This window comes from Piliocolobus tephrosceles, chromosome 14 (genome assembly GCF_002776525.5).
Source record: "Piliocolobus tephrosceles isolate RC106 chromosome 14, ASM277652v3, whole genome shotgun sequence".
NCBI classification, from domain to species: domain Eukaryota; kingdom Metazoa; phylum Chordata; class Mammalia; order Primates; family Cercopithecidae; genus Piliocolobus; species Piliocolobus tephrosceles.
The window spans coordinates 8,242,914-8,263,497 of NC_045447.1; the positions used below are offsets into that span (position 1 = coordinate 8,242,914).

The 20,584-nt window shown below is 44.8% G+C and overlaps 1 protein-coding gene across 2 annotated transcripts in view; it reads right to left on the reverse strand.

Annotated features, from left to right (window-relative positions):
• The window catches only part of GPR107 (G protein-coupled receptor 107), an 84,419-nt gene that overhangs the window by 51,900 nt on the left and 11,935 nt on the right, over nt 1-20,584 (reverse strand). For both annotated transcript variants that reach the window (XM_026457161.2, XM_026457160.2), the window contains exons 2-7: nt 13,929-14,042; nt 13,213-13,263; nt 11,995-12,074; nt 9,582-9,721; nt 5,604-5,641; nt 2,569-2,625 (exon numbers count right to left, since the gene is read on the reverse strand). In XM_026457161.2, coding sequence (XP_026312946.1) covers nt 2,569-2,625; nt 5,604-5,641; nt 9,582-9,721; nt 11,995-12,074; nt 13,213-13,263; nt 13,929-14,042 — 480 coding nt within the window. The remainder of the gene's footprint in view (nt 1-2,568; nt 2,626-5,603; nt 5,642-9,581; nt 9,722-11,994; nt 12,075-13,212; nt 13,264-13,928; nt 14,043-20,584) is intronic.

Sequence of the window (20,584 nt, forward strand, 5' to 3'; positions counted from 1 at the left end):
ACCCAGCTAATTTTATTTATTTATTTATTTATTTATTTATTTATTTATTTATTTATTTATTTTAGAGACAGGGTTTCACTATGTTGGCCAGGCTGGTCTCAAACTACTGACCTCATGATCCCAAAGTGCTGGGATTACAGGCATGAGCCACCATGCCCAGCCTGAAAAACATTTTAAAAACTCATTTTATTAATAAGCATTTTAAAGTGAGAGAAGGAAGAAAGAAAAGTAACTTGTATTTTCTCAAGGAGGCAGTAAAACGCAAAGTGGTTAAACACATGGGCCTTGGAATCAAACAAACGTGGATCTGAATCCCCTGCTTGGGGCAAGTTTACATTACCTCTCTGAGCCTCAGTTCCTCATCAGTACAAGAGAAAAAATTAATATTGACTTCACAGAGTTGTTGAGAGGATTAACTGAGATAATGACATAGAAGCACTTAGCACAATGCCTGGCATTGGTTTATTAGTCTCTATAAATATAGGCCAAGGCCAAGGCCAAGATTAGGAGTTTCATATACATCCATAATAAGAGAGAGAAAACCCCTGCCCTTAAGGTACCTTCTGTAGAGGGGGAGACAGGCAATAAACATAACTAAGTACAGTATATAGCATGTTGAAAGGGATAATGCTAAGGAAAGACAGAGCACAATAAGGGAAACAGGAGTGAGCTGCAATCAAGAGAAGCTTTGTTGAGAAGGTGACATTTCAGAAAAAACTTGTGGAATTCTGAGAGACAGCATTCCTGCCTGTGGGAACCACGAAAGCAGAGCCTAAAGCCTGATGTGTCTGAGAAAGAGCAAGGCGGCTTGTGTGAGAGAACTGTGTGAATAACAGGAGCTGAGGTCAGAGAGACAACAGGGGCTAGACCACATGGGCCTTGCAGACCAGTGGGAAGACTTGGGCTTTACTCCAAGACAGATGGAAAGCTGTTGGAGGGTTCTGAGCAAACGAGCATCCTGCAAGTTCTCAATAACTGTTAGCTATTAATATGGATAGCAACGAAAACGATGGTTACCAAGCTTAAACAACATAAAAAAATTGTTGAACAGGCAAAATGATGTAGGGAAAAAGAAATCAGAACAGTACTTGTGGGGATAGAGGGGCTTTCTCAGAAGATGGAAACACAGAAATCTTGAGACAGTGAATTCCACGGGTATATACGCATTTGTCAGAACTGAACAAACTGTACACTTAAGACCTGTACATTTCACTGTACGCATTTTTTTTGTTTTTGTTTTTTTTTGAGACAGGGTCTCACTCTGTCACCCAGGCTACAGTGCAGTGGCATGCTCGAGGTTCACTGTGTGACCCAGACCTCCCAGGCTCAAGTAATCCTCCCTCAGCCTCCCTAGTAGCTGGGACTACAGGCACATGCCACCACACCTGGCTAATTTTTGTATGTTTTTTTAAGAGATGAAGTTTCACCATATTTCCAAGGAGTCTTTAACTCCTGGGCTCAAGTGATCCTCCCACCTCAGCCTCCCTAGTAGCTGGGACTATAAGCATCTACCACTGCCTGGCTAATTTTTGCATTTTTTTGTAGAGATGAGGTTTCACCATGTTGCCCAGGCTGGTCTCAAAACTCCTGGGCTCAAGCAATCCACTTACCTTAGTCTCCCAAAGTGCTGGGATAACAGGCGTGAGCCACCACACCCTGCCATTTTTCATTTTTAGATGATTAACAGTGAGGTTCAGAAAGTAAGTGAGACCAGGCAAGGTGGCTCACATTTGTAATCTCAGCACTGTGGGAGGCCCAGGCAAGAGGACTGCTTAATCCCAGGAGTTTGAGACCAGCCTGGACAACAGAGAAAGACCTCACGTCTACAAAAAATTTAAAAATTAGCCAGGCATGGTGGTCTATGCCTGTAGTCTCAGCTACTTGGGAGGCTGAGGCAGGAGGATCACTTGAGCCTGGAAGGTTGAGGCTGCAGTGAGCCGTGATTATACCATTGTACTCTAGCTTGGGCAACAGAGTGAGACCTTGTTTCAAAAAACAAAAAGAAATGAAGTGAGTTGTCCAGTATCACCTAACTAGTAAGTGGGTTTTGAGGCCCAGTCCAATATCTTGCTCCCATACGTATGCTATTATGCTGCCCCTAAACACTCATGGGCAATTAATAACTGTGACACTTGAGCAGGTCACTCAAAGCCTCTGAGTCTGGGTGAAATCATCTCTAAAATTACAACATCACCGTAAATCGTCACCAATGGTCCTTTCAGGCATGGGGTACTATGCTTCTGGCACACTTTGAATGGGAGGTAGCATGGGGTCAGGGCAAAGGGGTCACGGGAACAGCCAAGTAGGACTGGGTTGGAAACTGTACCTTGTCACCTACAATAGATAGTCACAAAGTTATTCACTCTCAGAGACTCACGATTTGATAAGTAGATGGGTAACAATATCCACCTTGTGGGTTTGTTTAAGAGACAGCTATTACATTTAAGTGACTGATACAGGGCATACCTAAGTTGTTATTCCTAAATTCAAAATTCCTCTAAAAAAAAAATTACCCTTTTACATAGTAGACAGAAATTCTAGGAGGCTTTACAAAAAGAGCATACATACCTGAAATGACACTGCCCCACCATTATTATGAACAGAAAAGGATTTCTCTCCCATGGCCTAAAAAGACATAACAGTATGTTTTAGGATGGCACTGGCATAGAAAGTGTGCTAATTAAAAGTAATTTATTAAACAAAACAAGTTTCTTAAACTCTAAATCTGCCCACCTTCAAAAGCTCTCTGAAAATAAAAATGACTATCCTTTCAAGATGTCTGAAATCTGCTTTCACAGAGAATGGTAGTTGTTCTTCACCTGTTTCTTCTGCCTCTGCACTAACCCCTACCTCTGCCTCCTGCCTTGAACCTTTCGGCTAGACAGCTTGTCTACCCTTGAAGCTTCAGCCAGACTAAGGGTGCTGACCCAGGCCACGCCCTGTCACATCCCCTGAATTCCACTCCTGACATCAAATGATCAAAATATTGGCCAGGCACAGTGGCTCAAGCCTATAATCCCAACACGCTGGGAGGCCGAGATGGGCAGATCACTTGAGGTCAGGAGTTCAAGACTAGCCTGGCCAACAAGGTGAAATCCCATCTCTACTAAAAATACAAAAATCAGCCGGGCATGGTGATACGTGTCTATAATCCCAGCTACTCAGGAGGCTGAAGCAGGAGAATTGCTTGAACCTGGGAGGCAGAGGATGAGATCGTGCCACTGCACTCCAGCCTGGGTGGCAGAGCGAGACTCTGTTCCCCAAAGCAAAAAAAGAAAAAAGAAAAGAAAAGAAATCAAAATATTGCCATATATATAGTAAAACTGAGCAATGAAAAGAAATGATACATGCAACAATGTGTATGAACTCAAAGTAATTATGCTGAATATAAGACAGAAAAGAGTGCTGCATAATTCAGTTATATAAAGTTCTATAAATCTAATCTATACTATAGTGACAGATCAGTGATTGCTTGGGGATAGGGGGCTTACAAAAAGGCAGAAGAAATTTTTGGGGTGATGGATATTTCACTATCTTGATTGATAAGTCAGAGTTATCAGATTGCTGCTTTACATATGTACAGTTTATTTTAGGTCAATTATAGTCAATTATATATTTTAGGTCAATAACAACGCTGTTAAGACAAAACATCACCATTTAGATGTCCCCCTCAAGGAGAAATCAAGATATCACAAACCAAAACTTTCCCAGTTTTTCCACTTCTGCTATTTCTACCACCCACTCCTCTGCTCCTCTCTTTCCCTCCCATCACCCTAACTGGCTTCCCAGTCATTTACTGTCCAAGGCTCTGCTCTAGTCCACATCCGCATCACCCGAAACAACTGAAACACGGTATTCTCACAACCGTGTCCTTCCTGGTCCTTCAAATAACCCTTTCTCCTTCCCCAAGGCTACCCCATACATCACTTCCAGAATTACGATCTTTAACAAACACAGTCTTTCCCAATCAGGAACTCAGGATGACTTCCCATTGCCTGCCCATCAATTCCCTCTATTACCTGGCCCTATGTTATCTAAGATCTCTCTCTGCTCCCAAATATGTGTGTTTCACTTCAAACGAGCCAGTGTTCAGCATCTATCATCATCCAGTCTTTGTGTATGGCATTCTTCCTCCCCTTGCTTGTCTTCCTCTTCCCTGAACAAACTCCACACTCAGCCCTGGTGACAGTTCCTACCAGAGGGCTTTTCTGATGGTTTGGTATCTTCCTTCCCTAACTACCTCATCCTGTATCATGTAAGAGATGTGCAACTTAGAAACCAATTTTCTCCTTCCTTCCTCCCTCCCTTCCTCCTTTTCTTTTCTTTTCTTTTTTTTTTTTTTTTTGAGACAAGGTCTCACTCTGTCACCCAGGCTAGGGTGAAGTGGCACAATCATAGCTCACTGTAGACTCAGCCTCCCAGGTTCAGGTGATCCTTCCACCTCAGCCTCCAGAGCAGCTGGGACCACAGGCGCATACCACCACACCCACTAATTCTCTATTTTTTTGTAGAGACAAGGTTTCACCATGTAACCCAGGCTGGTCTTGAACTCCTGGGCTCCATCAATCCACCCACCTCAGCCTCCCAAAGTGCTGGGATTACAGGCACAAGCCACCATGCCTAGCCAGGAATCAATTTTCCTTTGAAATTGTTTCAGTATGTCAATGCTCTCCCCGAAAATGGGAGACAATTCCCTGTAGATTTTTTTTTGTTTTTATTTTTTTAAACTTTTTTTGAGACAGTCTCACTCTGTCACCCAGGCTGAAGTGCAGCAGCGCGATCTTGGCTCACTGCAGCCTCTGCCTCCCAGGTTCAAGTGATTCTCCTTCCTCAGTCTCCCAAGTAGCTGGGATTACAAGAATGCACCACCAAGCCCAGCTAATTTTTGTATTTTTAGTAGAGACAGGGTTTCACCATGTTGGCCAGGCTGGTCCCGAACTCCTGACCTCAGCCTCCCAAAGTGCTGTGATTCCCTGACCTCAGCCTCCCAATATGCTGGGATTACGGCATGAACCACTGCATCTGGCCCCTGTAGATGAGACGTGTGTGTGTGTGTATGTGTGTGTATATATACATATATACACATATACACACACATATATACATACACACACATATATACACATACATATATACACATATATACACACACACACATACATATAAGATCTCTGTATTGCAGGTTCTACATCTGCAGATTGAACCAACTGCCAACCAAAAGTATTTTTTACAGTAAGATTAAAAAGTAATAGTAATAAATAACACAAATAAAAAACCAACACAGTGTCACAACTATTTACACAGTATTTACATTGTGTTAGGTATCACGAGTACTCGAGAGATGATTTAAAGTACACAGAAGGATGTGTGTAGGTTATGTGTAAATACTATGCCATTTTATATAAGAGACATGAGTATCCACTGATTTTGATATTCACTAGGGTTCCTGTAACCAATCCCCTGTGGACACCAAGGGACGACTGTTTATGTATGTGTCTGTGCATGCATGCACGTATATATATCAATACACACACACACGCATACAACACACACGTACACACATATCCAGGAAAGCTGAGTACAAAAGGGTGGTTAGTTCTTACCTTTGAATCCACTGTACTTCTTTTAGACTTTCCACCATCTAGAAGCAGAAATGTTCAAAAGAGAGCACTGCATGACTCAACTTACAGATACATATATATATTACAGTATCATTTTATGAGACTCCAGCTTGTCTAATATCAAATAATTAAACAAAATAATCTTGGGGACTGCCATTTCCTCAGGTCCCAAAACATAATTCTTGTACTGTTGAAGCAGCAAATCAGACCTTGTTTTATTATAAATGGTATCTAGCAACTGATAACAGTAACAACAGAATTCATTTCTGGATATTCTAGCATATGTTATTGCCAGAGAGGCCACATGGAATGCCTTTCCTAATTTTCTAAGTAATCACATTTGAAAACATAATTTTTAAGAAAAAGGCCAGGAGCGGTGGCTCACGCCTGTAATCCCAGCACTTTGGGAGGCCGAGGCAGTTGGATCACCTGAGGTCAGGAGCTTGAGACCAGCCTGGCCAACATGGTGAACCCCCATCTCTACTAAAAATACAAAAATTAGCCAGGTGTGGTGGTGCATGCCTGTAATCCCAACTACTCGGGAGGCTGACACAGGAGAATCCCTTGAACCCAGAAGGTGTAGGTTGCAGTGAGCTGAGATCATACCACTGCACTCCAGCCTGGGTGACAGAGAGAGACTCCATCTCAAAAAGAAAAACATGAGATACATTTACACACTTGAAAAAGTTAATAGCAAGTAATATTAGCATAATGATACTTTCCTCCCTACAGCAAGAAGATTGCTAATGGCTTCTTTCATGGAACAGAGTGGGCATCTATCTCTTGTTTTCACTTAAGATATTCTTGGGCCGGGCACAGTGGCTCACGCCTGTAATCCCAGCACTTTGGGAGGCTGAGGTGGGCGGATCATGAGGTCAGGAGATCTGCATGGTGGCAGGCGCCTGTAGTCCCAGCTACTCGGGAGGCTGAGGCAGAAGAATGGCGTGAACCCAGGAGGTGGAGCTTGCAGTGAGCCAAGATCGCGCCACTGCACCCCAGCCTGGGCAACAGAGTGAGACTCCGTCTCAAAACAAACAAAAAAAAAGATATTCTTTGTGGGAAAGACTGGACTTCAAGCTCCCCGCAGGAAGAAAGAGAATAAAAAGAAAGAAAAGAGGCCGGGCACGGTGGCTCAAGCCTGTAATCCCAGCACTTTGGGAGGCCGAGACGGGCGGATCATGAGGTCAGGAGATCGAGACCATCCTGGCTAACACAGTGAAACCCCGTCTCTACTAAAAAAAAAAAAATACAAAAACTAGCCGGGCGAGGTGGCAGGCGCCTGTGGTCCCAGCTACTCGGGAGGCTGAGGCAGGAGAATGGCGTAAATCCGGGAGGCGGAGCTTGCAGTGAGCTGAGATCCGGCCACTGCACTCCTGCCCGGGCTACAGAGCGAGACTGTGCCTCAAAAAAAAAAAAAAGAAAGAAAAGAATATTTTCTTCCCAGAGAATGGTGATATGAGCACAAAGAACCTAGACAAGAAGGAGATGGTGCACAGGCATTAACCTACACCATCGCACAAATGCAGTCTTTCTGTATGGCTTTTAACTGCAGTCAAGTTGGACAGACTGAATGACATAGTTTGGATGTTTGTTCCCTCCAAATCTCATGTGGAAAGGTAATCCCCAGTGTTGGATGTGAGTCCTAGTGTGAGATGTCTGAGTCACGAGGGCATATCCCTCATGAATGGCTTGGTGCCCTCCTTGTGGTAATGAGTGAGTTCTTGCTCCAAGTTCAGGCATGATCTGGTTGTTTAAAAGAGTGTGGCACCTCCCCACTCCCTCTTGCTCCTGTTCTCACCATGTGACCTGCCTGCTCCCTCTTGCCTTCTGCCATTATTGGAAGCTTCCTGAGGCCCTCACCAGGAATAGATTCTGGCACTATGCTTTGTATAGCCTGCAGAACTGTGAGCCAATTAGACAATTCAACCTCTTCTTTTTTTGTTTTTTTGTTTTTTGTTGTTGTTGTTGTTTTCGGTGGTGGTGGTTGTTTTTGAGACAGGCTCTCACTCTGTCACCCAGGCTGGAGTGCAGTGGCACAATTTTGGCCCACTGCAGCCTCTGTCTCCTGGGTTCAAGAAATTCTCTTGCCTCAGCCTCCCTAATAGTTGGGACTACAGGCGCATGCCACCACGTCTGGCTAATTTTTTTTTTTTGAGACAGAGTCTCACTCTGTCGCCAGGCTGGAGTGCAGTGGCACGATCTCGGCTCACTGCAACCTCTGTCTCCCTGGTCCAAGCGATTCTCCTGCCTCAGCCTCCCGAGTAGCTGGGATAACAGGTATGTGCCACCACGCCCAGCTAATTTTTTTTGTATTTTTAGTAGAGATGGGTTTCACCATGTTGACCAGGATGGTCTCAATCTCCTGACCTTGTGATCCGCCCACTTTGGCCTCCGAAAGTGCTGGGATTACAGGCGTGAGCCACCACGCCCAGCCTAATTTTTGTATTTTTAGTAGAGATGGGGTTTCACCATGTTGGCCAGGCTGGTCTTGAACTCCTGACCTCAAGTAATCTGCCTGCCTTGGCCTCCCAAAGTGCTGGGATTACAGGCATGAGCCACCAAGCCCAGCCTCTTTTGAGAAAAACATTGTATAAGCAGTAAGTATGTATGTATTTATTTCAGAGACAGGGTCTTGTTCTGTCATCCAGGCTGCAGTGCATCACGGTTCAATGTCTCCTAGACCAGTCACGTCCAAGCAATCCTCCTGTCTCAGTCTCCTGAGCAGTTGTGACTACAGGACATGCCACCACACATGGCTAATTTTTTTACTTTTATTTTTGCAGAGACAGGGCCTCGCTATGTTGCTCAGGCTGGTATCAAACTCCTAGCCTCAAGTGATCCTCCCACTCAGGCCTCCCAAAGTGCTGGGATTACAGGCGTGAGCCACTGCATCTGACCATAAATTATCTTTAAAGAGCTCACATACCATCCTGGCTAACATGGTGAAACCCTGTCTCTACTAAAAAAAAAAAATAGAAAAAACTAGCCGGGCGAGGTGGCAGGCGCCTGTAGTCCCAGCTACTTGGGAGGCTGAGGCAGGAGAATGGCGTGAACCTGGGAGGTGGAGCTTGCAGTGAGCCCAGATAGCGCCACTGCACTCCAGCCTGGGCGACAGAGCGAGACTCTGTCTCAAAAAAAAAAAAAGAGCTCACATGAATCATCAGATGAACCTGACAGTTAATAAAAAAAGGTGAATATAAATTGGTTAATCAACACATGGAGAAAAAGTACAGCCATAATAAGAGTAAATATAAACAAACAGGAATACCTTTTTTGCCTTTCATTTTAGGATTTTTTTTTTTTTTTTTGAAAAGAAAATATCCCATCGTGGCTAGGACGTGATAACGTGCCCACTATTCCTGCATATTTCTGATAAGAATATAAATCCACACAACTCACCTGGAAAGGAATTTTAAAATATCTACCAATATTCTCAAAAGCGTTCATATCTTTTGAACCAGAAACTGCAATTCTGAAAACCATCATAAAGAACAGGACTATATGAAGAGAGTTTTATGAGTAAAGAAGTCCACTGCAGCAATATTCATAATCACACAAAAATGGAAATGTGTCTCCTTAAGGGGAAAGGTTGAGGAAATTACAGTATCCACTTAACGGATATACGATAGGTATGACACAGGCTAAAAATTAATCAGGTATGCATATACAATTATAAGCATCACTGAATTTTAGAAATCAAACGTTCTAGACTTATGAAACAAGCTTAAAAGAAAACATAAATTACTAAAATTCTAACACTGGGAATAAGGAGAAATGACTGTCGTTTTTCCATCTGCTTCAGATTTTCCACATTTATCTTTAACGTTTATGCATTTTTGTGTAACTTCCAAAATATAATGCTAATACGACAGATCATTATTTTACTTTTACTTAGGAACAAAAAAGCTTCTACAAAGCAGGTAGTGAAAACTGAAAGCCAGTTTCCACCTTACGGTTTACCTTGTGTCTTCTGAGTCTGGTTGCCTGCTGAAACAGGGTTAACATTAGGCTCCTGGCTCTGACCAAGGACTTTCTCATCCCTGCTGAAGACGATCTTTGGTAACTGGGTACCAGCTTCTGGTGGAGACTTTATTCTTACCCTACATTCAAATAAGACAGAAGGAAAAAAGGTCAAAGCAGTGCTCCTGGCCACTGAGCATGCTGCATGCAGGCCCTGTGCCAAGCTCATGCAGTCCTTATGATGTTCTACAATGCAGATTCTATTACCCACATTCTACAGATACCGAAACCCAGGCTCAGAAAAGTTAAATAACTTGCCCAAGGGCACCAAGCTAGGAAGTAGCTGGATGATGATCCAGGCAGTCTCTCTTAAACCTAAGATCTTAGCAACCACACAATTCTGAGGTACATCTTTTTCCTTAAGTATCGTGAAAATGCTCACCAAATTGGTGCACAAGCGAAACAGACAAAATGTAAAGCATCAGTAAGACTTCAGAGTGAAATCCAGGCCGGGCGTGGTGGCTCACATCTATCATCTCAGCACTTTGGGAGGCTGAGGCAGGTCACTTGAGGTCAGGAGTTCAAGAACAGCCTGGCCAACATGGCGAAACCCTGTCTCTACTAAAATTACAAAAAAAAATTGGCTGGGCCTGTTGGCACGTGCCTGTAATCCCAGCTACTTGGAGGCTAAGGCAGGAGAATCGCTTGAACCTGGGAGGTGGAGGATGCAATGAGCCAAGATCGTGCCACTGCACTTCAGCCCGGGCCACAGAGCGAGACCTCATCTCAAAAAATAAATAAATAAAGTGAAATCCAGGGAAGCACGAGAGGGCAGTGGCAATGTTAGCTGCCTATCTAATATCCATTTCCACCCTTCCCCCTTCTCATGAGACCCACTTTTGTTTACCCCATCCCACCCAGGAGGGCCCAGTGACAGTTCCCATGCCTGAGTGGATGCCCAACCTAAGCTGGCACATTCAAGCACTTCTCATTTTAACTGGGGGAGGAGTCTGCTCTCTGTCCCTTGGCTGGATATGAATGACAGAGCAGAGCCACCTTGTGATGGCTGGGAAACCTGCCTGAGGAAGAAGCTAACACCCAGGATGACAGAGCAGAGAGATGAAATGCACCAGAGTCCCTAACATCAGTAAGCCACTGCAGGCTTGTCTCTCGCCTGCCCCACTGCACATAGGTGAGGTAATCAATGTCTTCACTATTCATGCCTGAGTCTAAGTCAAATCTCGTGTTGCTTGCTGCCAAAAGTAACCTAACTAATACAGGAGACTGTCAGATCAATTTTCTTAAATGAAAACAGAGGTTATCAAGGAGGATATTTTAAAAGTTAGGGTCTACGATGGTTTTATGACAAAGCAATGTTTTTTTTTTTAGAAGCTCATTCATTAGTCTTCTTACCTCCAATCTTGTTCATCTCAAATCCATCCTCTTCTGGGCTGCCAAGAGTCTACTTTACAGGCAAGTCTGAGCACATGATTCCTACCTTAAAGGCTCCCTCAGCAATTACAAAGTAGGCAGGTGGAAGTATGCTAAACTTGAAAACACACAGTCTGGCTGGGCACAGTGGCTCACTCCTATTGTAATCCCAGCACTTTGGGAGCCCGAGGCGGGCGGATCACGAGGTCAGGAGATCGAGATCATCCTGGCAAACATGGTGAAAACCCGTCTCTACTAAAAATACAAAAAAAAATTAGCCGGGCACAGTGGCGGGTGCCTGTAGTCCCAGCTACTCTGGAGGCTGAGGCAGGAGAATGGCGTGAACCCGGAAGGTGGAGCTTGCAGTGAGCTGGGATCACACCACTGCACTCCAGCCTGGGCGACAGAGTGAGACTCCGTCTCAAAAAAAAAAAAAAAAACAAACCAAAACACAAAGTCTGATAATTCATCAAAGTTCAACATTTTTAAAGATGCTGAATTGCCAGAAATCCTCACCAATGATCTCATGAGGCAGATACCATCATCATGAAGTAGGTAAGGACCCTGAGGCCCGGAGTCACAGGGCTGATGAGTGGCAAAAGCCATTATTTGGACCCGGTCTTGTTTCCACTCTGCCTTTGCATAGACTATGCCCTCTGCCTAGAACGCTTTTCTTATTCATCTGGTAAAAGGTTACTCACTAGAAAGCTGCTTGGGCCAACACTTATCTGAAGCCTCTCCTTCCTTTCTACAATTCATGAGTTCTTCTTCCTTTCCACTTCTGTTTGGCTGTGATCACGTGTACTGCCGTTCTGTCTCTCCCATCCAGAACAGGCCCTCTGTCTCCCTAGCCTTGTCTTGAATCTCTGGCACTCAGCATGATCTTTGGCACATGGCAGACACCCAAGGAATGTTAGCATACTACTAAATTCTTCCCGATTCTACTCTAGGACTGAACTGAAGGAACTTTAGAGTTACTTACTCACTTCTGGAGATGTCTAGTATTAGAAGGGTGACAGAGACAGACTGTTTCTTTAAAATACAGTAATTCACATCTTCATCCTGAGAAAGGAAGAGCCAATTGTACATCATCTTATTCATTAACACTAGAACAAGAACAGAAAGTGTTCAGGAACATAGCAAATGAATGGCTCAAACTCCATTCAAAGTAGTAAACCAGTGGGCCCGGGGGCTCACGCCTGTAATCCCAGCACTTTGGGAGGCCGAGGCGGGGGGATCACAAGGTCAGGAGATCAAGACCATCCTGGCCAACATGGTGAAACTCCGTCTCTGCTAAAAATACAAAAATTAGCCAGGTGTGGTGGCAGGTGTAATCCCAGCTACTTAGGAGCATGAGGCAGGAGAATCACCTGAACCAGGAAGGCGGAGGTTGCAGTGAGCCGAGATCGCACCACTGCACTCCAGCCTCGGCAACAAGAGTGAGACTCTGTCTAAAAAAAAAAAAAATAGTAAACCAATTGTGGGTTCTCAAAAATGCTTGGAAGTCAAAGAAGCCACCGCCTCAAGAAAACGGCGCTGTGGCCAGGTGTGGTGGTTCACGCCTCCAATTCTAGCACTTGGGGAGGCCGCGGTGGGTGGATCACTTGAGTCCAGGAGTTCGAGACACGGCCAACAAAATGTGAAACCCTGTCTCTATTAAAAATACAAATATTAAAGGCCGGGCGCAGTGGCTCAAGCCTGTAATCCCAGCACTTTGGGAGGCCGAGACGGGCGGATCACGAGGTCAGGAGATCGAGACTATCCTGGCTAACACGGTGAAACCCCGTCTCTACTAAAAATACAAAAAAACTAGCCGGGCGAGGTGGTGGGCGCCTGTAGTCCCAGCTACTCCGGAGGCTGAGGCAGGAGAATAGCATGAACCCGGGAGGCGGAGCTTGCAGTGAGCTGAGATCTGGCCACTGCACTCCAGCCTGGGCGACACAGCAAGACTCCGTCTCAAAAAAAAAAAAAAAAATACAAAAATTAGGCAGGCGTGGTGGCACATGCTGGTAGTCCCAGCTACTCAGGGGACTGAGGCAGAAGGATCGCTTAAGCCTGGGAGGTCAAAGTTGCAGTGAGCTATGATTGTGTCACTGTACTCCAAAAAAAATGAAAATGGCACTGCAAGAAGTAGGGTGTTCCCGTTCAATGGCCTGGGCTCAAGTGAAGAGATGAATCAGGTCACACATTTAATACTCACCAGGTAAGAAGAAAAGCCATCATTCTTTGTACGGTCTAGGCTAAATCCAATCTAATGGGGAGTAAAAAGAGTAGAAGTAAATATCTACACAATTGTCCATACTTTTCTTACTCAAAAAGCAGAAAAAGTGATACTTCTAACATGGTTTCCTCTCAGTTTTCCTAGCATTCATTTTGTAAAAAGGCAAAGTAAAATCTCTCAAGTCAAGTCACCAATTACTAGAATTATTACAGAATTACATTTTAAGTGTTAGAAGAAATTATTTGATGCCTGATATATAATTTGCTACTCACAAGCTTAATTATCTCCATATTCTGGTATTTTATATTTAAGCATTGAGGTTGAAAGGTGACTCTCACCTAAGCTAAAAGAGTAAACCCCTGGGCTGGGCACGGTGGCTCACACCTGTAATACCAGCACTTTGGGAGGCCGAGTGCAGGTGGATCACGAGGTCAGGAGTTCAAGACCAGCGTGGCCAAGATGGTGAAACCCCGTCTCTACTAAAAATACAAAAATTAGTCGGTCATGGTGGTGGGCACCTGTAATCCCAGCTACTTGGGAGGCTGAGGCACAGAACTGCTTGAACCCGGGAGGCAGAGGTTGCAGTGAGCCGAGATTGCACCACTGCACTCCAGCCTGGGTGACAGAGCAAGACTCAGTCTCAAAAAAAAAAAAAAAAAAGAGTAAACCCTTGGATCTCATTAACAGGTACTTACAGTCACATCCTTGTCTTCAGGCTCATTCAATGAGAGGCTACTGACATTCACCACCATGTACCCATCCTTGAAGAAGCCAAAGGTGTTCAGATGAACTTTATGCCTCACATCATCCTAAAGAGATTTGTAGTGGTAGAATTAGTTATATGGAAAAAAGTTATATGGAAAAAAAAAATTCCATGTATTAGTTATATGGAAAAAAGCTTTTGATTATTTAACCTATTTATTTGCTTTAAAAACTGTGATATCAGGCTGGGCGCGGTGGCTCAAGCGTGTAATCCCAGCACTTTGGGAGACTGAGGTGGGTGGATCACCTGAGGTCAGGAGTTTGAGACCACATTGGCCAACATGGCGAAACCCTGTCTCTACTAAAAATACAAAAAGTTAGCCGGACATGGTGGTGGGCACCTCTAATCCCAGCTACTTGGGAGGCTGAGCCAGGAGAATTGCTTGAACCTGGGAGGTGGAGGTTGCAGTGAGCCGAGATCATGCCACTGCAATCCAGCTTAAGCAACAGAGCGAGACTCTGTCTCAAAAAAAAAAAGAAAGAAAGAAAAGAAAAACTATGATGTCTCATTTCCTGCTAGCCAGCCAATGTTTCCATATGCTCAGTAACATACACAGCTGTGGTAACATGTCTTTCTCCAAAAGCTGAAGACAACTCATCGGAAATCCAAAAGATATCAACAGTTTCTGCAGAAGGAAGTATTCAATGGATTCAAATTCAAATTCAATGCATTGGGATGGGTTCTAGGAGCAAACTCAGTGGTTGGCTGAAATGTGAATTCCAGGGCAGGAGGAACCATGTTTTCGTCATCCCCATAGTACAATGCCTGGCATCTAGTAGGCACTCAAAACATGCTGGGGGGTGGGGAGGAAGAAAAGGAGTGGCTGAAGTTGTTCCAAGAATATACTCATTTATATAAATTCTCTTATTAATTTGTGTGTACCTGGCTCCTCCCACTGGCAGGATAAATAATGAAGCTAAGCTATAATTCCATTATTTAAAAAGGTGAATTTTCACCTAAAAATGATACAGTAGATGATGGGTTTTCAGGGAACAAAGCCTTATGCAAGAGGAATCCCAGGAATAGGAAATAGTGACATGGAGACAGAGGTTTTTGGATACAGGATAATCCTAAGGTTTGGTGAGACTGAATCACATGGGCAGACGCCTACCCCACCTGCTTGATGCTGTCTCAACATCGTGACTCCAATCTCAACTAAGTCAGTACACTGCAGGGCCAACAGAAGAATGGTGTCAGTGAATACTTCTAAATCAGGGCTTCCACAAACACACGGTACGCTGTGTAACAACTGAGCTTTATATTGAGATTTGGCTAAATTGCAACACCTTCCATAAGTTTGCAGTTTGATTCTTTGTGTGAAGGGTAACTTTTTATTTCCAGATTTGGGGTTTCCTGGACATCACAGGTAGTCTAATGGCAAACACCAAAGGCCTATGAGGATGGGCTGCGGAGCAGGCCTTTAGCAGAAACAGCATAAACCAAACTCCTCCCCCATAGAACTACACCACACTGTACTATCACCAGCAGGATTTCCTTTCCTGCCCACTCTTGCATTCAAGGAACATAGCTTTTTGACAGTCCTAGATTATGGGCTGAGAAGCAGAGGGACACAGTTCCAACTCACCTCCCTGCTCAGGCCTAAGGCTACGGTCCCTGTTTCCCCTCAACATCTGTTAAAAACCCAGGACTCGGCTGGGAGTGGTGGCTCACACCTGTGATCCCAGCACTCTGGGAGGCCGAGGCAGGTGGATCACTTGAGGTCAGGAGTTCAAGACCAGCCTGGCCAAAAAGGTGAAACCCCGTCTCTAATAAAAATGCAAAAAAAACTAGCTGGGAATGGTGGCATATGCCTGTAATCCCAGCTACTCAGGCGGCTGAGGCAGGAGAATCGCTTGAACCCAGGAAGCAGAGGTTGCAGTGAGCCAATATCGTGCCATGGCACTCCAGCCTGGGTGACAGAGTGAGACTCTGTCTCAAAAATAAATAAATAAATAAATAATGAAAACAAACAAAAACCCAGGACTCTGGGCTTCAAGTTTCTGCAACGCCACAGGGCAGCCCTGGCCTCCCTGTTCTTTGCCCACTGGAGTTTCAGCTCCTTCTTCCCTTTTTTGGGCCCCTGGGAATTTCCCTTATTTTCTTAGGAGCTTGGCTATGTGGTGAAAACATGTTTGCTGGATTTCCACTTCCTGGTGGGCTGGAGTGGCTTGCAGCAAACCAACATTCTCACAGAGAATTAGAAAAGCCAGATAAGATAACAGAGGTCATCTCCTGGAATCTACAAGAGCGGGTCAATGGTAAAAGCCAGAAAAGCTAAGGCTCCCAGCCTTTCTTGGAATTCTCTGAGAGAACTAAATCCACTGAAAGTATCTTCACTATCTGTTTTCTCAATTCTCTCAAGGACAGTATATGATGACTACCATCCTAGAGGCACAGAAGAAATTAACTCAACTACATAAATGGATGCCTTAGCACATTAGGGTGTCATTCTCTGGCAGAATCCTCAGTGGAGCAGGACTGCAGAGGAAGAGGATGAGGGAAAATGAACACACAGTTCCTGCCACATAAAACGACGTATGTGAATCACAGCCATATTCATGTAAAACAAACTGGAATGCAGGGGGAAATCATCTGTGGTGACGGAGGTGAAGACAGTGACTATTCTCAGGAGAAAGGGGCTTTCCTGGGACTTGAGGGAAGGTGAGGCTTATGGTGCTTCTGGAGGGGCTTGGTAATGGTTCTGCCTCATTTCCTGCAGGCTGCAAGAGTGTGTCTACATTCTGGAAATGCACCGAGTTGTCTGCTTATAATGAGTAATTTTTAGCCATGTATATTACACTTCAATAAAGTTTAAATTTTAAAAGTATGTTTTTTCTAACTGATCCAGTATGAAGCTGCTTTGTAGCAGAATGGAAACCTGCTAAGTGTTTATACTTAGTCCACCACAACACAGGTTTTCTAGTTTTGTTTTGTTTTGTTTTTTTCAGAAAATGTTTCAATTGCAACCTGGTAACAGTTTTTCCCCCACATAAATAGTACATTCCTTTACTATTTTTTTTTAACCTTTGCATCATCATTTCATTTGATAATACAATGCCATGAAAAACAGGTTTTTGAAGACTATTTTAAACAATAACAGCATCGGCTGGGCATGGTGGCTCATGGCAGTAATCCCAGCACTTTGGAAAGCCAAGGTAGGCGGATCACCTGAGATCAAGAGTTCGAGATCAGCCTGGCCAACATGGTGAAATGCCACCTCTACTAAATACAAAAATTAGCTGGGTGTGGTGGCGCGTGCCTGTAATCCCAGCTACTTGGGAGGCTGAGGCAGAACTGCTTGAATCCAGGAGGTGGAGGTTGCAGGGAGCCAGGCTGTACCACTGCACTCCAGCCTGGGCAACAAAGTGAGACTCTGTCTCAAAAATAATAATAAGGCTGGGTGTGGTGGCTCACACCTGTAATCCCAGCATTTTGGGAGGCTGAGGCGGACAGATCACCTGAGGTCAGGAGTTCGAGACCAGCCTGGCCAACATGGTGAAACCCCATCTCTACTAAAAGTATAAAAATTAGCCGGGCGTGGTGGCGGGCGCCTGTAATCCCAGCTACTCGGGAGACTGAGGCAGGAGAATCGCTTGAACCCAGGAGGAGGAGGTTGCAGTGAGCCGAGATCGCGCCACTGCACTCCAGCCTAGGGGACAAGAGCGATACTTTGTCTCAAAAAACAAAACAAAACAAAACAAAACTAGTAATAATAATAATGATAATAACAGCATCACAACTCCCAGTTTTCAGAGCCATCCAAGAACTAGGTTATGATGCCAAGGGCTTTACCTATGATTTCTAACCCTCGTTCAGTTTAGTGTGGTTAAGAGAAGCAGCCCCATGGTAGCGATGAAGACACTAGTTCAGAGGAGAAATGACTACCTGAGGCCAAGCAGACTACAGCTAGTAAAGCTGGGACTTCAACCTAGATCTGACATGAGAGCCATTTTCACATTATCGTCTCCTAACAAGGGAAACTAATCATGATACAACATTAAATGTAAAGAGCTATATTCAGTAACATTTGATAGAAAAAAAAAAAAGGTGAGGGGCCGGCCGAGGTGGCTCTTGCCTATAATCCCAACATTTTGGGAGACTGAGGCTGGCAGATTGCTTGAGCTGAGTTTTAAACCACCCTAGGCACCAGAGAAACCCCATCTCTACAAAAAAAAAAAAAAAAAATTAGCCAGGCATGGTGGCAGGTGCCTATACTCCTAGCTATTTAGGAGGCTGAGGTGGGAGGATTGCTTGAGCCCAGGAGGTTGAGGCTGCAGTGGGTTGGGACTGCATCACTGAACTCCAGCCTGGGCCACAGAGCATGACCCTGTCTCAAAAAAAAAAAAAAAAAAGAAAGGACTGGGCCCAGTGGCTCTCACCTATAATCCCAACACTTTGGGAGGCCAAGGTGAGAGGGTCACTTGAGGCCAGGAGTTCAAGACCAGCCTGGGCAACATAGAGAGACCCCCCCCCCCCGACACCTCTATAAAACATTTTAAAATTTGCCCAGGAGTGATGGCATGCAACTGTAGTCACAGCTACTTGGGATGCTGAGATGGGAGGATCCCTTGAGCCCAGATATTTGAGGCTACTGTGAGCTATGATTACACCACTGCACTCCAGCCTGGCAGACAAAGCAAGATTATCTCCAAAAAAAAGAAAAAACAAAACAAAACTTACCCACAATCCCACTGGCACTAACTTTTTAATACTTTGGTGAATTTCTTTCAAGTCTTTCATAAGTAAGGGCAAATACATACCCTTTCAACTTGTTTTTTTTTTGGCTGGGCGCGGTAGCTCACGTCTATAATCCCAGCACTTTGTGGGTCAAGGTGGGCGGATCACCTGAGGTCTGGAGTTTGAGGCCAGCCTGGCCAACAGGGCGAAATCTCATCTCTACTAAAAATACAAAAAGTAGTCAAGCGTGGTGACACATGCCTGTAATCCCAGCAACTTGGGAGGCTGACGCAGGAGAATCACTTGAACCTGGGAGGCGGAGCTTATAGTGAGCTGAGATCAGGCCACTGTACTCTAGCCTGGGCAACAGAGTAAATAAATAAATAGCCAGGAGTAATAGCAGGTGCCTGTGATGCTAGCTACTCAGGAGGCTAACGCAGAAGGATCACTTGAGCCCCATAGTTTGAGACCGGCCTGGGCAACATGGTGAAAACCCATCTCTACCAAAAAAAAAAAAAAAATTTAGTGGGGTGTGGTGGCGCAAGCCTGTGGTCCCAGCTACTCAAGAGGCTGAGGTGGGAGGATAGTTTGGGCCCACAAGGCCAAGGCTACAGTGAGCCAAGATCGTGCCACTGCATTCCAGCCTGGGAGACAGAGCGAGACTCTGTCTCAATCAATGAATCAATCAATCAATAAGGCACGGTGGCTCATGCCTGTAATCCCAGCACTATGTGAGGCCAAGATGGGCAGATCCCCTAAGGTCAGTTCGAGACCAGCCTGGCCAACATGAAACCCCATCTCTACTAAAAATACAAAAATTTGCCAGATGTGGTGGTGTACGCCTGTAGTCCCAGCTACTAGAGAGGCTGAGGCAGGAGAATCGCTTGAACCCGGGAGGCAGAGGTGGCAGTGAGCCGAGATCGTGCCACTGCACTCCAGCCTGGGTGACAGAGTAAGACTCTATCTCAAAAAATAAGTAAAATAAAAACCAAGCAAGCACTGTTGCCAATAATATCTGCAGGACGTTCACCTAACCTGTTCCCCACTTCCATTTTAAGCTATCGTGTCATGTCAAATAAGGTATGTATGGAAGTGACTTTGCAAACTATACTTTACTATAAAAATCATAGAGACATAGATATCTTGAGACTGGAAGAAAGTACAAGCAAGGAGGATGTGACGAAGCATAAGCACAATACCAGATGCAAGCAATGGAGATTCATCTACCGTCTCCACCTCCACTCTACCATTTCCATTAGCACTGACACAGGCAATGGAGGTTCAGCTATATTCTCAATCTCCACCCTACCATTTCCGTTAGCACTGACACCACAGTAAAGGTTGCCTGTTTCACCAAGGATTTCAGAGACTGCAAGCACCTGACCTTGTCTCCAGTACTACACTAAGAGCTTCATGTATCACCTCAAGTTCTTCTTACAACTCTGAGGCAAGTAGCCTCAAACATGTCCATTTGGTAGACGAGGAAACAGAGGCTCATAGTTAAAACTTGCGTAAAATCATAAGGCTAGTAGATGGCAGGGCCAGTAACCTAACTCAGAATTAAGTCCCAAATCTATTCTTTTAACTACCACCTACTTTTCACAACCAAATAAAAAGTGTATCAAAGGGCTGGGCGTGGTAATCCCAGCACTTCAGGAGGCTGAGGCAGGGAGATCACTTGAGCTGAGGAGTTTAAGAACAGCCTGGGCAACATGGTGAAACCCCATCTCTGCCAAAAATACAAAAAATTAGCTGGGTGTGGCAGTGTGCACTTGTGGTCCCAGCTACTCAGAAGGCTGAAGCTCACTTGAACCCACCCAGGAGGCGGAGGCTGCAGTGAGCCGAGATTGCGCCACAGCACTCCAGTCTGGGTGACAAAGCAAAACCCCATCTCAAAAAAAAAAAAAAAAA